Source organism: Tachyglossus aculeatus, chromosome 8 (genome assembly GCF_015852505.1).
Source record: "Tachyglossus aculeatus isolate mTacAcu1 chromosome 8, mTacAcu1.pri, whole genome shotgun sequence".
NCBI lineage: Eukaryota > Metazoa > Chordata > Mammalia > Monotremata > Tachyglossidae > Tachyglossus > Tachyglossus aculeatus.
In genome coordinates this window covers 38,859,126-38,877,715 of record NC_052073.1, presented here as the reverse complement: position 1 = coordinate 38,877,715, position 18,590 = coordinate 38,859,126, and the positions used below count along the sequence as shown (strand labels likewise).

The 18,590-nt window shown below is 52.1% G+C and overlaps 1 protein-coding gene across 1 annotated transcript in view; it reads right to left on the bottom strand.

Annotated features, from left to right (window-relative positions):
- The window catches only part of RBL1 (RB transcriptional corepressor like 1), an 82,249-nt gene that overhangs the window by 15,916 nt on the left and 47,743 nt on the right, over positions 1 to 18,590 (bottom strand). The window contains exons 12-19 of the mRNA XM_038750079.1: positions 17,541 to 17,678; positions 15,191 to 15,355; positions 10,865 to 10,997; positions 7,476 to 7,730; positions 5,287 to 5,489; positions 3,189 to 3,365; positions 2,208 to 2,279; positions 842 to 932 (exon numbers count right to left, since the gene is read on the bottom strand). Coding sequence (XP_038606007.1) covers positions 842 to 932; positions 2,208 to 2,279; positions 3,189 to 3,365; positions 5,287 to 5,489; positions 7,476 to 7,730; positions 10,865 to 10,997; positions 15,191 to 15,355; positions 17,541 to 17,678 — 1,234 coding nt within the window. The remainder of the gene's footprint in view (positions 1 to 841; positions 933 to 2,207; positions 2,280 to 3,188; positions 3,366 to 5,286; positions 5,490 to 7,475; positions 7,731 to 10,864; positions 10,998 to 15,190; positions 15,356 to 17,540; positions 17,679 to 18,590) is intronic.

Genomic DNA, 18,590 nt, shown 5'->3' with positions numbered 1-18,590 from the left:
TCCTGAATCTCCATCTCCAGCCCCGACCTCTCTCCTTCCAGGCAATCTCACATTTCCTCCCGCCTTGAGGACATCTCAACCTGCAATGCATCTCAACCTCACACTAAACACATCCAAAACCAAACTCCTTACCTTGCCGCCCAAATCCTGGCCGCCCCATCCTACTGTAGACAACCCCAGTATCCATCCTATCTCAAAAGCCCGTAACCTTGGCGTTGTCCTCAAATCATCTTTCATCCCACCCACGTATTCAATCTGTTACCAAACCCTGTCGGTTCTATCTTCGCAACGTGGCCCAAATCCGTCCCTTCCTCATCATCCAAACTGCTTCCACGCTGATCCAAGCAGTGATCCTTATCCCGACTCAATTACTTTATCAGCCTCCTGACCTCCCAGCCTCTTGTCTCTCCCCACTCCAGTCCACACTTCCCTCTGCTGCTCGGCATTTCCGGATGCCAGCACCCGAGGGATTCTCTCTCAGCATCACTTATACCCAAGGATGTCGCCACACTTATGACACTTTTTTTTTAACATGATATGTTAGGTGCTTACTACAGGCCAGCCACTGTACTAAGTCAAATTGTCCACTGCCCCACATGGGGCTCACAGTCTTAAGCCCCATTTTCCAGCCAAGGCCCAGAGAAGTGAAGTGACTCGCCCGAGGGCACACAGCGGGACAAGAATGCTGGTCTTTCTGATTCCCAGGCCGGGGCTCTTTCCACGAGAGACTAGGGACGGGGACTGTGTCCAACCCAACTCGCCTGTAGCCACCCCAGCGCTTAGCACGGTGGCTGGAATGTAGTAAGCGTTCGGAAACCGCAATTTTTACTATTATTATTACCACAGTCGACCATTTCCACGTCCTGACTGGTGCTTCCGTCGCCTGAGGTGGCTCCTCCGGGCCCGGCCTTCAGGAGGACGCTCCGATAAACCTGAAGGATGGAAACGGGAAGTCCGACCCAGGGCGATCTTCGCACCGCTCCATCGGAAAGCCATAGGGTGGGAGAGAGGGAACGGGAAAGGGGGGAAGGGGTCCGGATGGTCACCGGGAATGCTTTGGGCTCCAGAGGTTGGAAGTTCACCCCGCCCCCAACCCCACGGCGCTCACGTCTCCATCTGCCTGACACATAGTAACCGCATAATAGATACAATTATTATTATTTAAATTCTACATTAGAAATCACTTATTTATTCATATCCATGTGTCTCCCCCTCTAGACTGTCAGCTTGTTATGGGCAGGGAACGCGTCTGCTCATTCTGTTGCGTGTAGTCTCCCAAGTGCTTAGTACAGCTCTGCAAAACCGTGAGCGCTCAATAAATAACACGGATGGACCGATAGGGAGTGCCGCGGGAGGAAGAGCAGCAGCGTGGCTCAGTGGAAAAGAGCCTGCGCTTTGGAGTTAGAGGTTATGGGTTCAAATCCCGGCTCCGCCAATTGGCAGCTGTGTGACTTTGGGCAAGTCACTTCACTTCTCTGGGCCTCAGTGATCTCATCTGGAAAATGGGGATTAAGACTGTGAGCACCCTGTGGGACAGCCTGATCATCTTGTCACCTCCCCAGTGCTTAGAACAGTGCTTTGCAAATAGTAAGCGCTTAATAAATGCCATCAGTATTATTATTATTAAAAGGAGGCAAACGCCAGCCAGCCTCAAGGAGTCGTAGGTTAGGGGATGTGCTGAGCACTGGAAACTCATTTTTTTTTATGGTATTTGTTCAGCGGTCACTTCACTTCCCTGGGCCTCAGTTCCCTCATTTGGAAAAATAATAATAATAATAATAATGATGGCATTTATTAAGAGCTTACTATGGGCAAAGCACTGTTCTAAGCACTGGGGAGGTTACAAGGTGATCAGGTTGTCCCACGGGGAGCTCACAGTCTTAATCCCCATTTGACAGATGAGGTCACTGAGGCCCAGAGAAGTGAAGTGACTTACCCAAAGTCACAGAGCTGACAAGCGGCGGAGCCGGGTTTTGAACCCATGACCTCAGACTCCAAAGCCCGGGCTTTTTCCACTGAGCCACGCTGCCAGTGGGGATTCAGACTGTGAGCTCCGTGTGGGACGGGAATTGGGTCCTACCGGATTGACTTGTTCCTACCCTGGCGTTTAGTACAGTGCCTGGCACATAGGAAGCGCTGAACAAACACCACAAAGAGCCTTTTTTTAAAAAGGACTTCCACTGAGGATTTTCCAATTCGTTCCTTACGTAGCTATTGGCTTGGGGTTGGTTCCGGTAGTTCTTCATGATGTCCTGAAAGGTCCTTTCTTCTTTCGTCACCTACGGAGACAGAGACACCACGCTGCTCAGGCAGGGCCGAACGGAAACCCGTTAGCTCGCCCGTAGACGGACACGAGCCCGGGCTTGGGAATCAGAGGTCATGGGTTCGAATTCCGGCTCTGCCAATTGTCCGCTGTGTGACTTTGGGCAAGTCACTTCACTTCTCTGAGCCTCAGTTACCTCATCTGTAAAAGGATTAAGACTGTGAGCCCCACGTGGGACAACCTGATCACCCTGTATCCCCCAGCGCTTAGAACAGTGCTTTGCACATAGTAAGCGCTTAACAAATGCCATCATCATCATCAAGTCACTTCACTTCTCTGGGCCTCAATGGGGATTAAGACTGTGAGCCCCATGTGGGACCACTTGATCACTTTGTATCCTCCCCAGCGCTTAGGACAGTGCTTTGTCCATAGTAAGTGCTTAACAAATGCCATCATCATCAAGTCACTTCACTTCTCTGGGTCTCAATGGGGATTAAGACTGTGCTTAGAACAGTGCTTTGTACATAGTAAGCGCTTAACAAATGCCATCATCATCATGATCAAGTCACTTTACTTCTCTGAGCCTCAATGGGGATTAAGACTGTGAGCCCCATGTGGGACAACTTGATCACTTTGTATCCTCCCCAGTGCTTAGAACAGTGCTTTGCACATAGTAAGCGCTTAACAAATGCCATCATTATTATTATTACAGAGCTAGTCCGGGCGAGGCCGAAGGCGGAGGCCTAGGCCGCCGGTGACTTAGTACAGCGCCTGGCACGTAGTAAGCGCTTAACGAACACCACCACAAAAAGAAAATGAACACCGGTCTCATCCCCCGGGGCCGCTCCGCTCTCCCCGCTCGCAGCGGCTGAGCCAGCCGCCCTCCTTCCCTTCCCGGGTCCCGAGGGCGAGGCCCTGCGGGTACCTTGGCCATGAGGTAAAAGGCGCAGAGCAGGAGCTGATCTAAGTGGCGGTCCCGCAGGAGGTCGGTGCAGTGAACCAGCGTGAATTCAAAGCAGGTCCAGATCTTCCTCCGCAGGTCGTTGGACACGTCCAGCTTCAGGCACAAGTCCCGCAGGCGGACGCTGGCTAGGTGGTAGACCTGAGGAGCCGGGGGCGGGACGGTGAGCCCGGAGGATTCTGCGAGAACCGGGAGCTGAGGGAGGGAATGCCCTCCAACGGCAGCCACTCAATCAATCAATCAATCAATCAATCGTATTTATTGAGCGCTTACTGTGTGCAGAGCACTGTACTAAGCGCTTGGGAAGTCCAAGTTGGCAACATCTAGAGACAGTCCCTACCCAACAGTGGGCTCACACCTCGCTGGAACACCAAGGCGTAACTCCTCCAAGAGGCCTTCCCTGATGGCGCCCTCCTTTCCTCTTCTCCCACTCCCTTCTACGTCGCCGAGACGTGCTCCCTTTATCTAATCATTCATTCAATCGGATTTACTGAGCTTTCATCCCCATTTTCCAGATGAGGTAACTGAGGCGCAGAGAAGTGAAGCGACTCGCCCCAAGTCACCCAGCTGACAAGTGGCGGAGCCGGGATTAGAACCCGTGACCTCTGGCCCCCCAGCCCGGGCTCTTTCCACTGAGCCACGCTGGGATTAGAATCCGGGTCTTTCTGACTCTCGGGCCTGGGCTTTAACCACTAGGCCACACTGCTTCTCCTGTGGTAGTCATTCATTCATTCAATTGTATTTATTGAGCGCTTACTGTGTGCAGAGCACTGGACTAATGCTTGGGAAGTCCAAGTTGGCAACATCTAGAGACGGTCCCTACCCAACAGCGGGCTCACAGTCTAGAAGGGGGAGACAGACGACAAAACAAAACGTATTAACAAAAATAAAATAAATAGAATAGTAAATATGTACAAGTAAAATGGAGTAATAAATATGTACAAACATATATACAGGTGCTGTGGGATGGGGAAGGAAGTAAGACGGAAGGGATGGGGAGGGGGAGAGGCCCCGCCTCTCCCCACAGCACTTATGTCCACATCTGTCACTGATTTATTTATATTAATGTCTGGGTGTGAAAAGGGAGGGCCTTCCAGGCCGGAGGCAGGAACCTCTCCCCCGCCTGACATTTATCCTAGTCATAAACTTGGCTCAGTGGAAAGAGCCCGGGCTTTGGAGTCAGAGGTCATGGGTTCGAATCCGGCTCTGCCAACTGTCAGCTGGGTGACTTTGGGCAAGTCACTTCACTTCTCTGGGCCTTAGTGACCTCACCTGGAAAATGGGGATTAAGACTGTGAGCCCCACGTGGGACAACCTGATCACCTTGTAACCTCCCAGGCGCTCAGAACAGTGCTTTGTACATAGTAAGCGCTTAGTAAATGCCATCATTATTATTATTATTATAACTCTGCTCTACTGTCCTCTACCCAAGCGCTGAGGCCAGGGCTCTGCACACTTGTAAGCGCTCAATAAATACCCCTCTGATTGACTCTGAGACCGCCCCCAGCCCCCGGCCGCCCAAACCCTGCTTCCCCGACTCCGAACGAGGAGCCGAGCTGGTGACGGTTGGTCATCATCATCAATCGCATTTATTGAGCGCTTACTGTGTGCAGAGCACTGTACTAAGCACTTGGGAAGTACAAGTTGGCAACATATAGAGACAGTCTCTACCCAACAGTGGGCTCACAGTGGTCAGCCCGAGGAACGGCCCATGAAGGCGGAGCTGATGGGACGGACCGGCCCGATCGACGAGACCCCCCCCGCCGTCTTACCTCCTTCCCTTCCCCACAGCACCTGTATATATGTATATATGTTTGTACATATTTATTAGTCTATTTATTTATTTTACTTGTACATATCTATTCTATGTATTTTATTTTGTTAATATGTTTGGTTTTGTTCTCTGTCTCCCCCTTCTAGACTGTGAGCCCACTTTTGGGTAGGGACCATCTCTAGATGTTGCCAACTTGGACTTCCCAAGCGCTTAGTCCAGTGCTCTGCACACAGTAAGCGCTCAATAAATACGATTGATTGATTGACTGAAATAGGGCCAGGTGGTTACCTTCCTGAAGAACAGGGCCACAGACCCCGTTCTCCTCGGCTTGCCTCCTCCTCCGCCTCCTCTTCCTCCCGCTTCCGGCGCCGTGGCGGCCTGGGCGTGTTTCGGGGACGCTCCCATCAACGCCTGGGCCGTGAGCGGGGCCGGGCTGCCCGTCGGGGGCTGCGGGCACGAATTCCTGGACTCGGGTAGCAGGTTGGAAATACCTGCAAACAAGTGGGCACGGCCGTGACCGGCACGCAGGGCATGGCGGGGAGGGGAAGCCCGCCTCTCGGGCATGGGCACCGCGGCTCACTCGGCGGGGTTCCCCGGGGACCGCTTGTCTCCGGGGTGATGATGATGATGGCATTTATTAAGCGCTTACTATGTGCAAAGCACTGTTCTAAGCGCTGGGGAGGTTACAAGGTGATCAGGTTGTCCCACGGGGGGGGCTCACAGTCTTCATCCCCATTTTACAGATGAGGTAAATGAGGCCCAGAGAAGTGAAGTGACTTGCCCAAAGTCACCCAGCTGACAATTGGCGGAGTCGGGATTCGAACCCAGGGTGGGTCATGGGGGCCTGTCTACTTGGTTTGTTTTGCTGACCCCCTTCTAGACTGTGAGCCCGTTGTTGGCTATGGACCGTCTCTATCTGTTGCCGAATTGTACTTTCCAAGCGCTTAGTACAGTGCTCTGCACACAGTAAGCGCTCAATAAATACCACTGAATGAATGAATGACTATAAGCTACCTCTAGACTGGAAGCTCCTTAATAATAGTAATAATAATGATGGCATTTCTTAAGCGCTATGTGCAAAGCACTGTTCTAAGCGCTGGGGAGGTTACAAAGTGATCAGGTTGTCCCACGTGGGGCTCACAGTCTTGATCCCCATTTTACAGATGAGGTAAATGAGGCCCAGAGAAGTGAAGTGACTTGCCCAAAGTCACCCAGCTGACAACTGGCGGAGTCGGAATTCAAACCCATGACCTCTGACTCCAAAGCCAGGCCTCTTTCCCCTGAGCCATGCTGCTTCTCTAAGCAGCATGTCCCCTTCCTTGTGGGCAGGGAACATCTCTACCAACTCTGCTGCACCGGACTCAGCCAAGCGCTTAGTACAGTGCTCTGCGCACAGTAAGCGCTCAATAAATACCACCGATTACCTGATCAGAGAAGAAGAGTGGCCTAGTGGATAGAGCGTGGGCTTTGGGGTCAGAAGGACCTGGCATCTAATCCCATCTCTGCCACTTGTCTGCTGTATGACCTCGAGTGCTTAGTACAGCGCTTAGTACAGTGCTCTGCACAAAGTAAGTGCTCAATAAATACGATTGATTGATTGAGTGAGTCACTTTACTTCTCTGGGCCTCAGTTACCTCACCTGTCAAATGGGAATGAAGCCTGTGAGCCCCCTGGGGGACAGGGGCTGGGTCCAATCTGATGACTTGGGATCTACCCCGGCGCTTAGAACAGCGCTTGGCATAAAGTAAGCACATGACACCACAGTTATTATTATTATCATTACTATTGCTGTTATTAGGGAAGCAGCGTGACTCAGTGGAAAGAGCCCGGGCTTTGGAGTCAGAGGTCATGGGTTCAAATCCCGGCTCTGCCGCTTGTCAGCTGGGTGACTTTGGGCAAGTCACTCCACTTCTCTGCGCCTCAGTTCCCTCATCTGTAAAATGGGGATAAAGACTGTGAGCCCCCGTGGAGCAACCTGATTACCTTGTAACTTCCCCAGCGCTTAGAACGGTGCTTTGCACATAGTACGCGCTTAACAAATACCATTATTATTATTATTATTATTATTATTAATTGCTCCAGGTTGGCATATACTGTTTCAGAGGAACCTGGCTGCAAGGGAGGGCTTTCTGCTGGCTACTTAAGGGGTTGGGCAGGGCAAAGCGGAGGGAGAGTATGTATGTGTGTGTGTGTCTGTGTGTGTTTTGGGGGGGTGCCCCCAAGTTTCCGAGACCGCTGTGTACCCCAAGACAGAACCCACAGCTAGCCCAACCTAGAGGATTCCCAAGACCAGCCCGCTCAACCCCACACTGGGCTGGGGGGCGGTTTCAAAGCTCCCGGGGGGAGACCATTCTACTTGGACTTCCCAAGCGCTTAGTCCAGTGCTCTGCACACAGTAAGCGCTCAATAAATACGATTGAATGAATGAATGAATGAATGAAATGCCCACTGGGCAGGGGAGCGACAAGGGGGTTTACCGTGCAATGGCATGGTCATCTTCGGCCCGGCCGGGCCCGGCTCCGTCGCCCCGGTGATGACGGTCTTCCTGGGTACCACGGCCAGGGTTTTGGAAAGAGTTCCGGGCGCGGGGCCGATGGTCAACTTGGTCCCTTTGGCGGGGGCCTGGGCCCTCTCCCCAGAGCCGGCCTCGCCAAACAGCCTCCTCTTTGCGCTGCCGGCGGCCGGAGAGTTGAAGCGCTCGTGGGCCGAGATGGGGGACAGGTGCCGCAGACCTGGGGGGGCGAGACACGGCCGGACCGCAAGAGCCCCTCGTTTCCCCTCCCCGGCCCCCCTGCCTCAACTACACACTTGGCCTCCTACCCTCTCTTGGCCGAGAAGCGGCCATTTCGTCATCTTCCCCCTCCCTGAGTCTTTCCTCTACCACCAGATCTGCTCCCTTTTATCACCACCCCGCGGCCCTTCCGTCCAGATCCGTAATTTATTGATTTCTCTTAACATCTGCCTCCCCCTCTAGACTGTGAGCTCGTTGTGCTTAGATTTTCCTCTCCCAACCGCTTAGTAGAGTGCCTGGCACATAGTAAGCGCTTAACAGATATCATATCAGATTCCCCCTTCTAGACTCCCCCCCCACCCCCTTTCTAGACTGTGAGCCCACTGTTGGGTAGGGACTGTCTCTATATGTTGCCAACTTGTACTTCCCAAGCGCTTAGTACGGTGCTCTGCACACAGTAAGCGCTCAATAAATACGATTGATTGATTGGTAAAACGTTTTTTTTTTTAAGGGGGGGAGAGCGATCGTCTGCCAGATGTGAAGAGGGAGCGTGTTCCAAGCCAGGGGAAAGTTGCGGAAGAGGAAGGGGAGCCCAGGGTTTGGGTGGGAAGATGAGTTCTGCTTTGGAGAGAAGCAGCGTGGCTCAGTGGAAAGAGCCCGGGCTTTGGCGTCACAGGTCACGGGTTCAAATCCCGGCTCCGCCAATTGTCAGCTGTGTGACTTTGGGCGAGTCACTTCACTTCTCTGGCCCTCAGTTCCCTCATCTGGAAAATGAGGGTGAAGACTGTGAGCCCCCCGTGGGACAACCTGATCACCTTGTAACCTCCCCGGAGCTTAGAACAGTGCTTTGCACATAGTAAGTGCTTAATAAATACCATTATTATTTGGACACGCTAATTTTGAGGTGTCAGACTGACATCCAAGTAGAGATGTCCTGAAGGCAGGAGGAAATCTGAGACAGTGGAGAAGGAGATCAATTGTCCCTAATAATAGTGGTGGTATTTGTTAAGCGCTTACTATGTGACAAGCACTGTTCTAAGCATTGCGGGGGATACAAGGTGATCAAGGTTGTCCCATGTGGGGCTCACAGTCTTATTCCCCATTTTCCAGATGAGGGAACTGAGGCCCAGAGAATCAATCAATCAATCGTATTTATTGAGTGCTTACTGTGTGCAGAGCACTGTACTAAGCGCTTGGGAAGTACAAGTTGGCAACATATAGAGACAATCCCTACCCAACAGTGGGCTCACAGTCTAAAAAGAGAAGTGAAGTGACTTGCCCAAGGTCACACAGCCGACAAGTGGCGGAGTTGGGATTCAAACCCATGACCTCTGACTCCCAAGCCCGGGCTCATTCCACTAAGTCACGCAGCTTCCCAATGGAAAAGAGGATGTTACGTCGGATAGAATTCAAAACTAATGCTTCTAGGAGACGGGATGGGGGGGTCGAAGGCACTAAGGAAGATTAGGATAGAATAGGATAGGATAGAATAGATTAGGATAAAATAATAATAGTAATGACATTTATCAAGTGCTTCTTTATTAAGAAGATGCCTTTGGATTTGGTAGTAGACTATCGGTGACTTCTGTGGAGCGAAGGGGGCGGACGCCAGATTGGAGGGGGGCGAGGAGAGAATTGGAGGAGAGGAACTTGAGGCAGCGGGTATACACAACTCACTCAAGAAGTTTGGAGAGGAACGGTAGGAAGGAGATGGGGCGATAACTGGGGGGAGCGGTGGGGTCAAGGGAGGGTTTTTTAAAGATGGGGGAGACGTGACCATTTTTGAAAGCAGTGGGGAAGAAGTCACTGGAGAGTGAACGGTTGAAGAGGTGGCCAGGGAGGGAAGAAGGGAGAGGACAAGTCCATCACTGAGGTGTGGAGACACACACACAACCCAGTCCACACTCTCCGCTCTTCTAACACCAACTTACTCACTGTACCTTGATCTCAACTCTTTCGCCGCCGACCCCACACCCACGTCCTGCCTCTGGCCCGAAATACCCTCCCACTTCACATCTGACAGACCATCGCTGTCCCCGCCATCCAAGCCTTATTTAAAAAATCCCATCTCCTCCAAGAAGTCTTCCCTGACTAAGCCCTCATTTCACTTACTCCCACTTCACATCTGACAGATCATCGCTCTGCCTGCCATCCAAGCCTTATTAAAAAAATCCCATCTCCTCCAAGAAGTCTTCCCTGACTAAGCCCTCATTTCACTTACTCCCACTTCACATCTGACAGACCATCGCTGTCCCCGCTATCCAAGCCTTATTAAAAAAATCCCATCCCCTCCAAGTCTTCCCTGACTAAGCCCTCATTTCACTTACTCCCACTTCACATCTGACAGACCATCGCTGTCCTCGCCATCCAAGCCTTATTAAAAAAAATCCCATCTCCTCCAAGAAGTCTTCCCTGACTAAGCCCTCATTTCACTTACTCCCACTTCACATCTGACAGACCATCGCTGTCCCCGCCATCCAAGCCTTATTAAAAATATCCCATCTCCTCCAAGAAATCTTCCCCGACTAAGCCCTCATTTCACTTACTCCCACTTCACATCTGACAGACCATCGCTCTCCCCGCCATCCAAGCCTTATTAAAAAAATCCCATCTCCTCCAAGAAGTCTTCCCTAAGCCATTTCACTTACTCCCACTTCACATCTGACAGACCATCGCTCTCCCCGCCATCCAAGCCTTATTAAAAAAATCCCATCTCCTCCAAGAAGCCTTCCCTGACTAGGCCCTCATTTCACTTACTCCCTTCTGCATCGCCCTTGCACTGGGATTTGCTCTCTTTATTCACCCCCTCCTCGTCCCCAGAGTGGCATCTATGTCCCTATCTGTAATTTATTTCTTTATATTAATGTCTGCCTCCCCTATAGACTGTAAGCTCCCGGTGGGCAGGGAACCTATCTACCAATTCTATTCTACTGAACTCTCCCAAGTGCTCTGCACGACGTGAGTGCTCAACAAATGCCGCTACACGAACGAGAGCTCGTTTGCTCCTCAAAGGCAAAGATCGCGTTTACCGGCTCTTTTATACCGGTCCCTCCCAATCGCTCAGTACAGCCCTGTACACAAAGGGCTGTTTGGTAAATACCACTGACTGGCTGACAAATTCCTCAGAAGACCTACCTCTCCTCAAATTCCCGCTATCAATCTGCACTTCTTTGACGCGGGGGTGCATGATGGGAGGCATCAGGATCAAAGGGCGATGTCCTGGGCCGCCGCCTCCATTTCCTGCCTCGAAATTCGCGGGGATCATGACCTAGAGACACCAGTATACACACACAAAGCCTGCTCAGTACACCTCGCTGCTGCCGATGGAGGTTTTTGCAGTGTTGTACATTGAGGGGGTGGGCCTTGGGTGGGTGGGGTTCCTGGTGGTGGTGGTTTTTAGGTTGTGTAGACATTGGCCGTTGGTTTTAGGTTGGAGGGGTTTGAGATGGTGTGTATGGTGGTTGTGATTTGGGGGCTGATGGGGTTTGTGGTGGTTTACGTGGTGGCAGTTGGTTTTAGGTTGTGGGGTTTGTGGTGGTTTATGTGGTGGCAATCGATTTTAGGTTGTGGGGTTTGTGGTGACAGTTGGCTTTAGGATGTGGAGTTTGTGGTGGTTTATGTGGTGGCAGTTGGCTTTAGGTTGTGGGGTTTGTGGTGGCAGTTGACTTCCGGTTGTGGGGTTTGTGGTGGCAGTTGGCTTTAGGTTGTGGGATTTGTGGTGCTGCATGTGGTGGCAGTTGGTTTTAGGATGTGGAGTCTGTGGTGGTTGATGTGGCGGCAACTGGTTTTAGGTTGGGGGGTTTGTGGTGCTGCATGTGGTGGCAGTTGGTTTTAGGTTGTGGGGTTTGTGGTGCTGCATGTGGTGGCAGTTGGTTTTAGGTTGTGGGGTTTGTGGTAGTTAAAGTGCTGGAGATTGGTTTTAGGCTGTGGGGTTTGTGGTGGCAATTGGTTTTTGATGATTGTGGGGTTTGTGGTGGTTTATGTGGTGGCAGTTGGCTTTAGGTTGTGGGGTTTGTGGTGGTGTATGTGGTGGAAATTAGTTTTAGGTTGTGGGGTTTGTGGTGCTGCTTGTGGTGACAGGTGGTTTTAAGGTGTGGGGTTTGTGGTGGCTTATTTGGTGGCAATTGATTTTAGGTTGTGGGGTTTGCGGTGTTTTACGTGGTGGCAATTGGTTTTACGTTGTGGGGTTTGTGGTGGTTTATGTGGTGACAGTTGGCTTTAAGTTGAGGGGTTTGTGGTGGTTTATGTGGTGGAAATTACTTTTAGGTTGTGGGGTTTGTGGTGCTGTTTGTGGTGACTGGTGGTTTTAAGGTGTGGGGCTTGTGGTGGTTTATTTGGTGGCTTTAGGATGTGGGGTTTGTAGTGGTAGTGGTTTTTAGATTGGAGGGGTTCACTGTGGTTTGTGCGGTGGGGGCTGTGACAGGTTTGGGGTTGGAGTTCCTGGTGGTTTTGCTTGTGTTAGTTGGGAAGCAGTGTGGCCTAGTGGATAGAGCCCGGGCCCAGGAGTCCGAAGATCTGGATTCCAAACCTGGCTCAACCACTCCCATCTGCTGTGAATCTTTAAGTAAGTTGCTTCACTCCTCTGGGCCTCAGTTTCCTCATCTAATAATAACAATAATAATAATTTTGTTATTTGTTAAGCGCATACTATGTGCAAAGCACTGTTCTAAGCACTGGGGAGGATACAGGGTGATCAGGTGGTCCCACGGGGTGGGGGGGGGCTCACAATCTTAATCCCCATTTTCCAGATGAGGTCACTGAGGCCCAGAGGAGTGAAGTGACTTGCCCAAAGTTGCACAGCTGACAGGCGGCGGAGCGGGGATTTGAACCCATGACCTCTGACTGCCAAGCCCGGGCTCTTTCCACTGAGCCACGCTGCTTCTCATCTGGCAAAAGGGGATTTGATTCTCCCTCCTCCTACCTAGACCGTGGGCCCCAAGTAAGACGGGGACTGGGGCCCGCGTGGTTATCGTCTATCTAGAAGCAGTGTGGCTCAGTGGAAAGAGTCTGGGCTTTGGAGTCAGAGGTCATGGGTTCGAATTCCGGCTCCGCTAGCTGTCAGCTGGGGGACTTTGGGCAAGTCACTTCACTTCTCTGGGCCTCAGTTCCCTCATCTGGAAAGTGGGGATTAAAACGGTGAGCCCCCCCGTGGGACAACCTGACCACCTTGTAACCTCCCCAGCACTTAGAACAGTGCTTTCCACATAGTAAGCACTTAAAAAATACCATCATTATTATTATTATTATTATCTACCCCAGCGCTTAGAACAGTGCTTGACACACTGTAAGTGCTTCACAAATGCCACGATCACTATAATAATGAGGGAAGCAGCACTGCCTAATAATCATAATAATAATAATGATGGCATTTGTTAAGCACTTACTCTGTGCCAAGCACTGTCTTGATAATAATAATAATAATAATAATAATAATAATGGCATTTGTTAAGCGCTTACTATGTGCCAAGCACTGTTCTAAGTGCTGGGGAGGTTACAAGGTGATCAAGTTGTCCCACATGAGGCTCACAGTCTTAATCCCCATTTTACAGATGAGGGAACTGAGGCACAGAGAAGTTAAGTGGCTTGTCCAAGGTCACACAGCTGGCAAGTGGCGGAGCCGGGATTCGAACCCATGAACTCTGACTCCAAAGCCCGGGCTCTTTCCAAAGCACTGGGGGGATACAAGTAATCAGGTTGTCCCACGGGGGGCTCACAGTCTTCATCCCCATTTCCCAGATGAGGGAACTGAGGCCCAGAGAAGTGAAGTGACTTGCCCAAAGTCACCCAGCAGACAAGTGGCGGAGCCCGGATTAGAACCCGCGACCTCTGACTCCCAAGCCCAGACTGTTCCCGCTGAGCCATGAGGGCTTAGCGCAGTGCCCGGCACATAGGAAGCGCTAAACAAACACCATTAAAAAAAAAAAATCGGAGGATCTCACAAGTCGCGCGCAAGGTGATAATAATGATGGCATTTATTAAGCGCTTACTATGTGCAAAGCACTGTTCTAAGCACTGGGGAGGTTACAGGGTGATCAGGTTGTCCCACGGGGGGCTCACAGTCTAGAAGGGGGAGACAGACGACAAAACAAAACACATAAACCAAGTAAAATAAATAGAATAAATCTGTACAGGTAAAATAGAGTAATAAATATGTACAAACATATATACATATAATAATAACAATAATGATACTACTTTCATTCACTCATTCATTCATTCATTCAATCGTATTTATTGAGCGCTTACCGTGTGCAGACCACTGTACTAAGCGCTTATCATTATTATTATCATTACTATTCCCCCGGCCCGGAATGCCCTCCCTCCGCACATCCGCTAAGCTTGCTCTCTTCCTCCCTTCAAAGCCCTACTGAGAGCTCACCTCCTCCGGGAGGCCTTCCCACACTGGGCCCCCTCCTTCCCCTCCCCACAGCACCTGGATATGTGTTTGTACGGATTTATTACTCTATTTATTTTACTTGTACATATTTATTCTATTTATTTTATTTGGTGAATACGTCTTGTTTTGTTGTCCACCTCCCCCTTCTAGACTGTGAGCCCGCTGGTGGGTAGGGACCGTCTCTCTATGTCGCCAACTTGGACTTCCCAAGCGCTTAGTCCAGTGCTCTGCACACAGTAAGCGCTCAATAAATACGATTGAAAGAATGAATGAATGAATGAATGAATACGAGTTGGCAACATTAAACTGTGAGCCCACTGTTGGGTAGGGACTGTCTCTATATGTTGCCAATTTGTACTTCCCAAGCGCTTAGTACAGCGCTCTGCACATAGTAAGCGCTCAATAAATACGACTGATGATGGTGATGATGATAACTTCTCTAGCTTGTGTTCATTCATTCAGTCGTATTTATTGAGCGCTTACTGTGTGCAGAGCACTGGACCAAGCGCTTGGGAAGTCCAAGTTGGCAACACCTAGAGACGGTCCCTACCCAACAGCGGGCTCAATCAATCAATCAATCAATCGTATTTATTGAGCGCTTACTGTGTGCAGAGCACTGTACTAAGCGCTTGGGAAGTCCAAGTTGGCAACATCTAGAGACGGTCCCTACCCAACAGCGGGCTCAATCGATCAATCAATCGTATTTATTGAGCGCTTACTGTGTGCAGAGCACTGTACAAAGCGCTTGGGAAGTACAAGTTGGCAACATAGAGAGACAGTCCCTACCCAACAGCGGGCTCCCAGTCTAAAAGGGGGAGACAGAGAACAAACCAAATTAACAAAATAGCCACCCCAGCGCTTAGTACAGTGCCTGGCACACTGTAAAATGGGGATTAAGACTGTGAGCCCCACGTGGGACAACCTGATCACTTTGTATCCCCCCCCCCAGCGCTTAGAACAGTGCTTTGCACGTAGTAAGCGCTTAACAAATGCCAAAAAAAAAACCCCATAGTAAGCGCTTCAGCAGAAGTCCCGATCTGCCCGCTGCGCCCTCCAAAACTCACGTCCTCACAGGTGGGGGGCCCGAGGTCGGAAGCCCGGAGGCCGTCCCAGAGGGCCGAGTCCCGGGCCCAGGCCAAGCTCTCCAGGATCTGCTCCTCGATGCGGTTCAAGTGTTTGACCATGTCGCGGGACAGTCCTTCCTCCGACCGGATCAAGACCTCGATGACCTGTAATAACAGAAGACTGTGAGCCTAATATTAGAGTCGAGACGGCGTCTGACACGGACCCCAGACGGACAACGGTCCCAATCCGGTCCCCTGGCCCCCGCGAGCTGGACCGGGAAATGCGGCATTCCCGGATCCCGGCAGACCCTTCCAGACCGTGAGCCCGTTGTTGGGTAGGGACCGCCTCTATATGCTGCCAACTTGTAATAATAATAATGATGAAAGCATTTATTAAACGCTTACTATGTGCAAAGCACTGTTCTAAGCGCTGGGGAGGTTACAAGGTGATCAGGTTGTCCCACGGGGGGCTCTATCTGTTGCCGAATTGTAATAATAATAATGAAAGCATTTATTAAGCGCTTACTATGTGCAAGCACTGTTCTAAGCGCTGGGGAGGATACAAGGTGATCAGGTTGTCCCACGGGGGGCTCACAGTCTTAATCCCCATTTTCCAGATGAGGGAACTGAGGCCCGGAGAAGTGAAGTGACTTGCCCAAAGTCACACAGCTGACAAGTGTGGCTCAGTGGAAAGAGCCTGGGTTTGGGGGTCAGAGGTCCATGGTCTCAGATTTCCTCCTGCCTTCAGGACATCTCTACTTGGATGTCAGTCTGACACCTCAAAATTAGCGTGTCCAAATAATAATACTAATAATGGTATTTATTAAGCGCTTACTATGTGCAAAGCACTGTTCTAAGCGCTGGGGAGGTTACAAGGTGATCAGGTTGTCCCACGGTTGGGCTCACAGTCTTCATCCTCATTTTCCAGATGAGGGAACTGAGGCCCAGAGAAGTGAAGTGACTTGCCCAAAGTCACCCAGCTGACAAGTGGCGGAGCCGGGGTTTGAACCCATGACCTCTGACTCCAAAGCCCGGGCTCTTTCCAATGAGCCACTCTGTGTACTTCCCAAGCGCTTAGTCCAGCGCTCTGCACACAGTGAGCGCTCAATAAATACGATTGAATGAATGAATGAATAGTAATAATAATAATAATAACGGCAGCCCCCTTCTGGACCGTGAGCCCGTTGCTGGGTAGGGACCGTCTCTATCTGTTGCCGAATTGTAATAATAATAATAATAATGAAAGCATTTATTAAGCACTTACTATGTGCAAAGCACTGTTCTAAGCACTGGGGAGGATGCAGGGCAGAGCCGCCGGCCTGACCGAAACGGGACGGACGCGGGGCAGAGCCGCCGGCCTGACCGAAGCGGGACGGATGCGGGGCAGAGCCGCCGGCCTGACCGAAGCGGGACGGATGCAGGGCAGAGCCGCCGGCCTGACCGAAGCGGGAGGGACACGGGGCAGAGCCGCCGGCCTGACTGAAGCGGGAGGGACGCGGGGCAGAGCCGCCAGCCTGACCGACGCGGGACGGACGCGGGGAAGAGCCGCCGGCCTGACCGAAGCAGGACGGACGCGGGGCAGAACCGCAGGCTTGATTGAAGCAGGATGGATGCGGGGCAGAGCCGCCGGCCTGACCGAAGTGGGACGGACGCGGGGTAGAGCTGCCGGTCTGACAGAAGTGGGACAGACGCGAGACAAAGCCGCCGGCCTGACCGAAGCGGGACGGACGCGGGGCAGAACCACAGGCCTGATTGAAGCAGGATAGACGCGGGGCAGAGCTGCCGGCCTGACCGAAGCGGGACGGATGCAGGGCAGAGCCGCCAGGCTGACTGAAGCGGGACGGACGCGGGGTAGAGCCACTGGCCTGACCGAAGTGGGACGGATGAGGGGCAGAGCCGCCGGCCTGACCGAAGCGGGACGGACACGGGGCAGAGCCGCCGGCCTGACTGAAGCGGGAGGGACACGGGGCAGAGCCACTGGCCTGACCGAAGCGGGACGGACGCGGGGAAGAGCCGCCGGCCTGAGCGAAGCGGGACGGACGCAGGGCAGAGCCGCTGGCCTGAGCGAAGCGGGACGGATGCGGGGCAGAGCCGCCGGCCTGACCGAAGCGGGACCGACGCGGGAAGAGCCGCCGGGCTGACCGAAGCGGGACGGACGCAGGGCAGAGCCACTGGCCTAAAGCGGGACGGACGTGGGGCAGAGCCACTGGCCTAAAGCGGGACGGACGCGGGGCAGGGCCGCCGGCCTGACCGAAGCGGGACGGACGCGGGGCAGAGCCGCCAGCCTGACCGAAGCGGGAGGGACACGGGGCAGAGCCGCAGGCCTGACCAAAGCGGGCCGGCCCCTCACCTTATAGAAATAGAAGGAATTGATGTTGAGGGTGTCCAGTACCCAGGGAAACGTGCGCGGGGAGCTGTAGGCCGACAGCACGATTTCCAGGCAGCAGGCCAACAGCGAGCGGTGGAAAACGTCCTGCTCCAGGAGACCCTGAAACGACACGGAGACGTCAGTCAGCCCGCCGGGACCGGGCGGAGCCCGGGATCCAAACGCCGGGATCCGGGAATGCCGCATTTCCCGGTCCGGCTCGCGGGGGCCGGGGGACCGGATTGGGACTGTTTTCCGTCTGGGGTCCGTGTCAGACGCCGTCTCGACTCTAATATTATAACAATAATAATAATGGTACTTGTTAAGTGCTTACTATGTGCTAAGCGCTGTTCAAAGCACTGGGGTAGACCCAAGCTCAATAGGTGGGGCACTCTTCATTCATTCATTCAATCGTATTTACTGAGCGCTTACTGTGTGCAGAGCACTGTACTAAGCGCTTGGGAAGTACAAGTTGGCAAAATCCAGTCTTAATCTTAATCCACTAAGCCACGCTCCTTCCTTAAGTGATGATGATGACATTTGTTAAGCGCTTACTATGTGCAAAGCACTGTTCTAAACGCTGGGGAGTACAAATTGGCAAAATCCAGTCTTAATCCACTAAGCCACGCTCCTTCCTTAAGTGATGATGATGACATTTGTTAAGCGCTTACTATGTGCAAAGCACTGTTCTAAACGCGGGGGAGTACAAATTGGCAAAATCCAGTCTTAATCCACTAAGCCACGCTCCTTCCTTAAGTGATGATGATGATGATGATGATGGCATTTGTTAAGCGCTTACTATGTGCAAAGCACTGTTCTAAGCGCTGGGGAGGATATAAGATGATCAGGTTGTCCCACGGGGGGCTCACAGTCTACATCCCCATTTTACAGATGAGGTAAATGAGGCCCAGAGAAGTGAAGTGACTTGCCCAAAGTCACACAGCTGACAACTGGCGGAGCCGGGATTTGAACCCATGACCTCTGACTCCAAAGCCCGGGCTCTTTCCACTGCGCCACGCTGCTTCAACGGTAGAG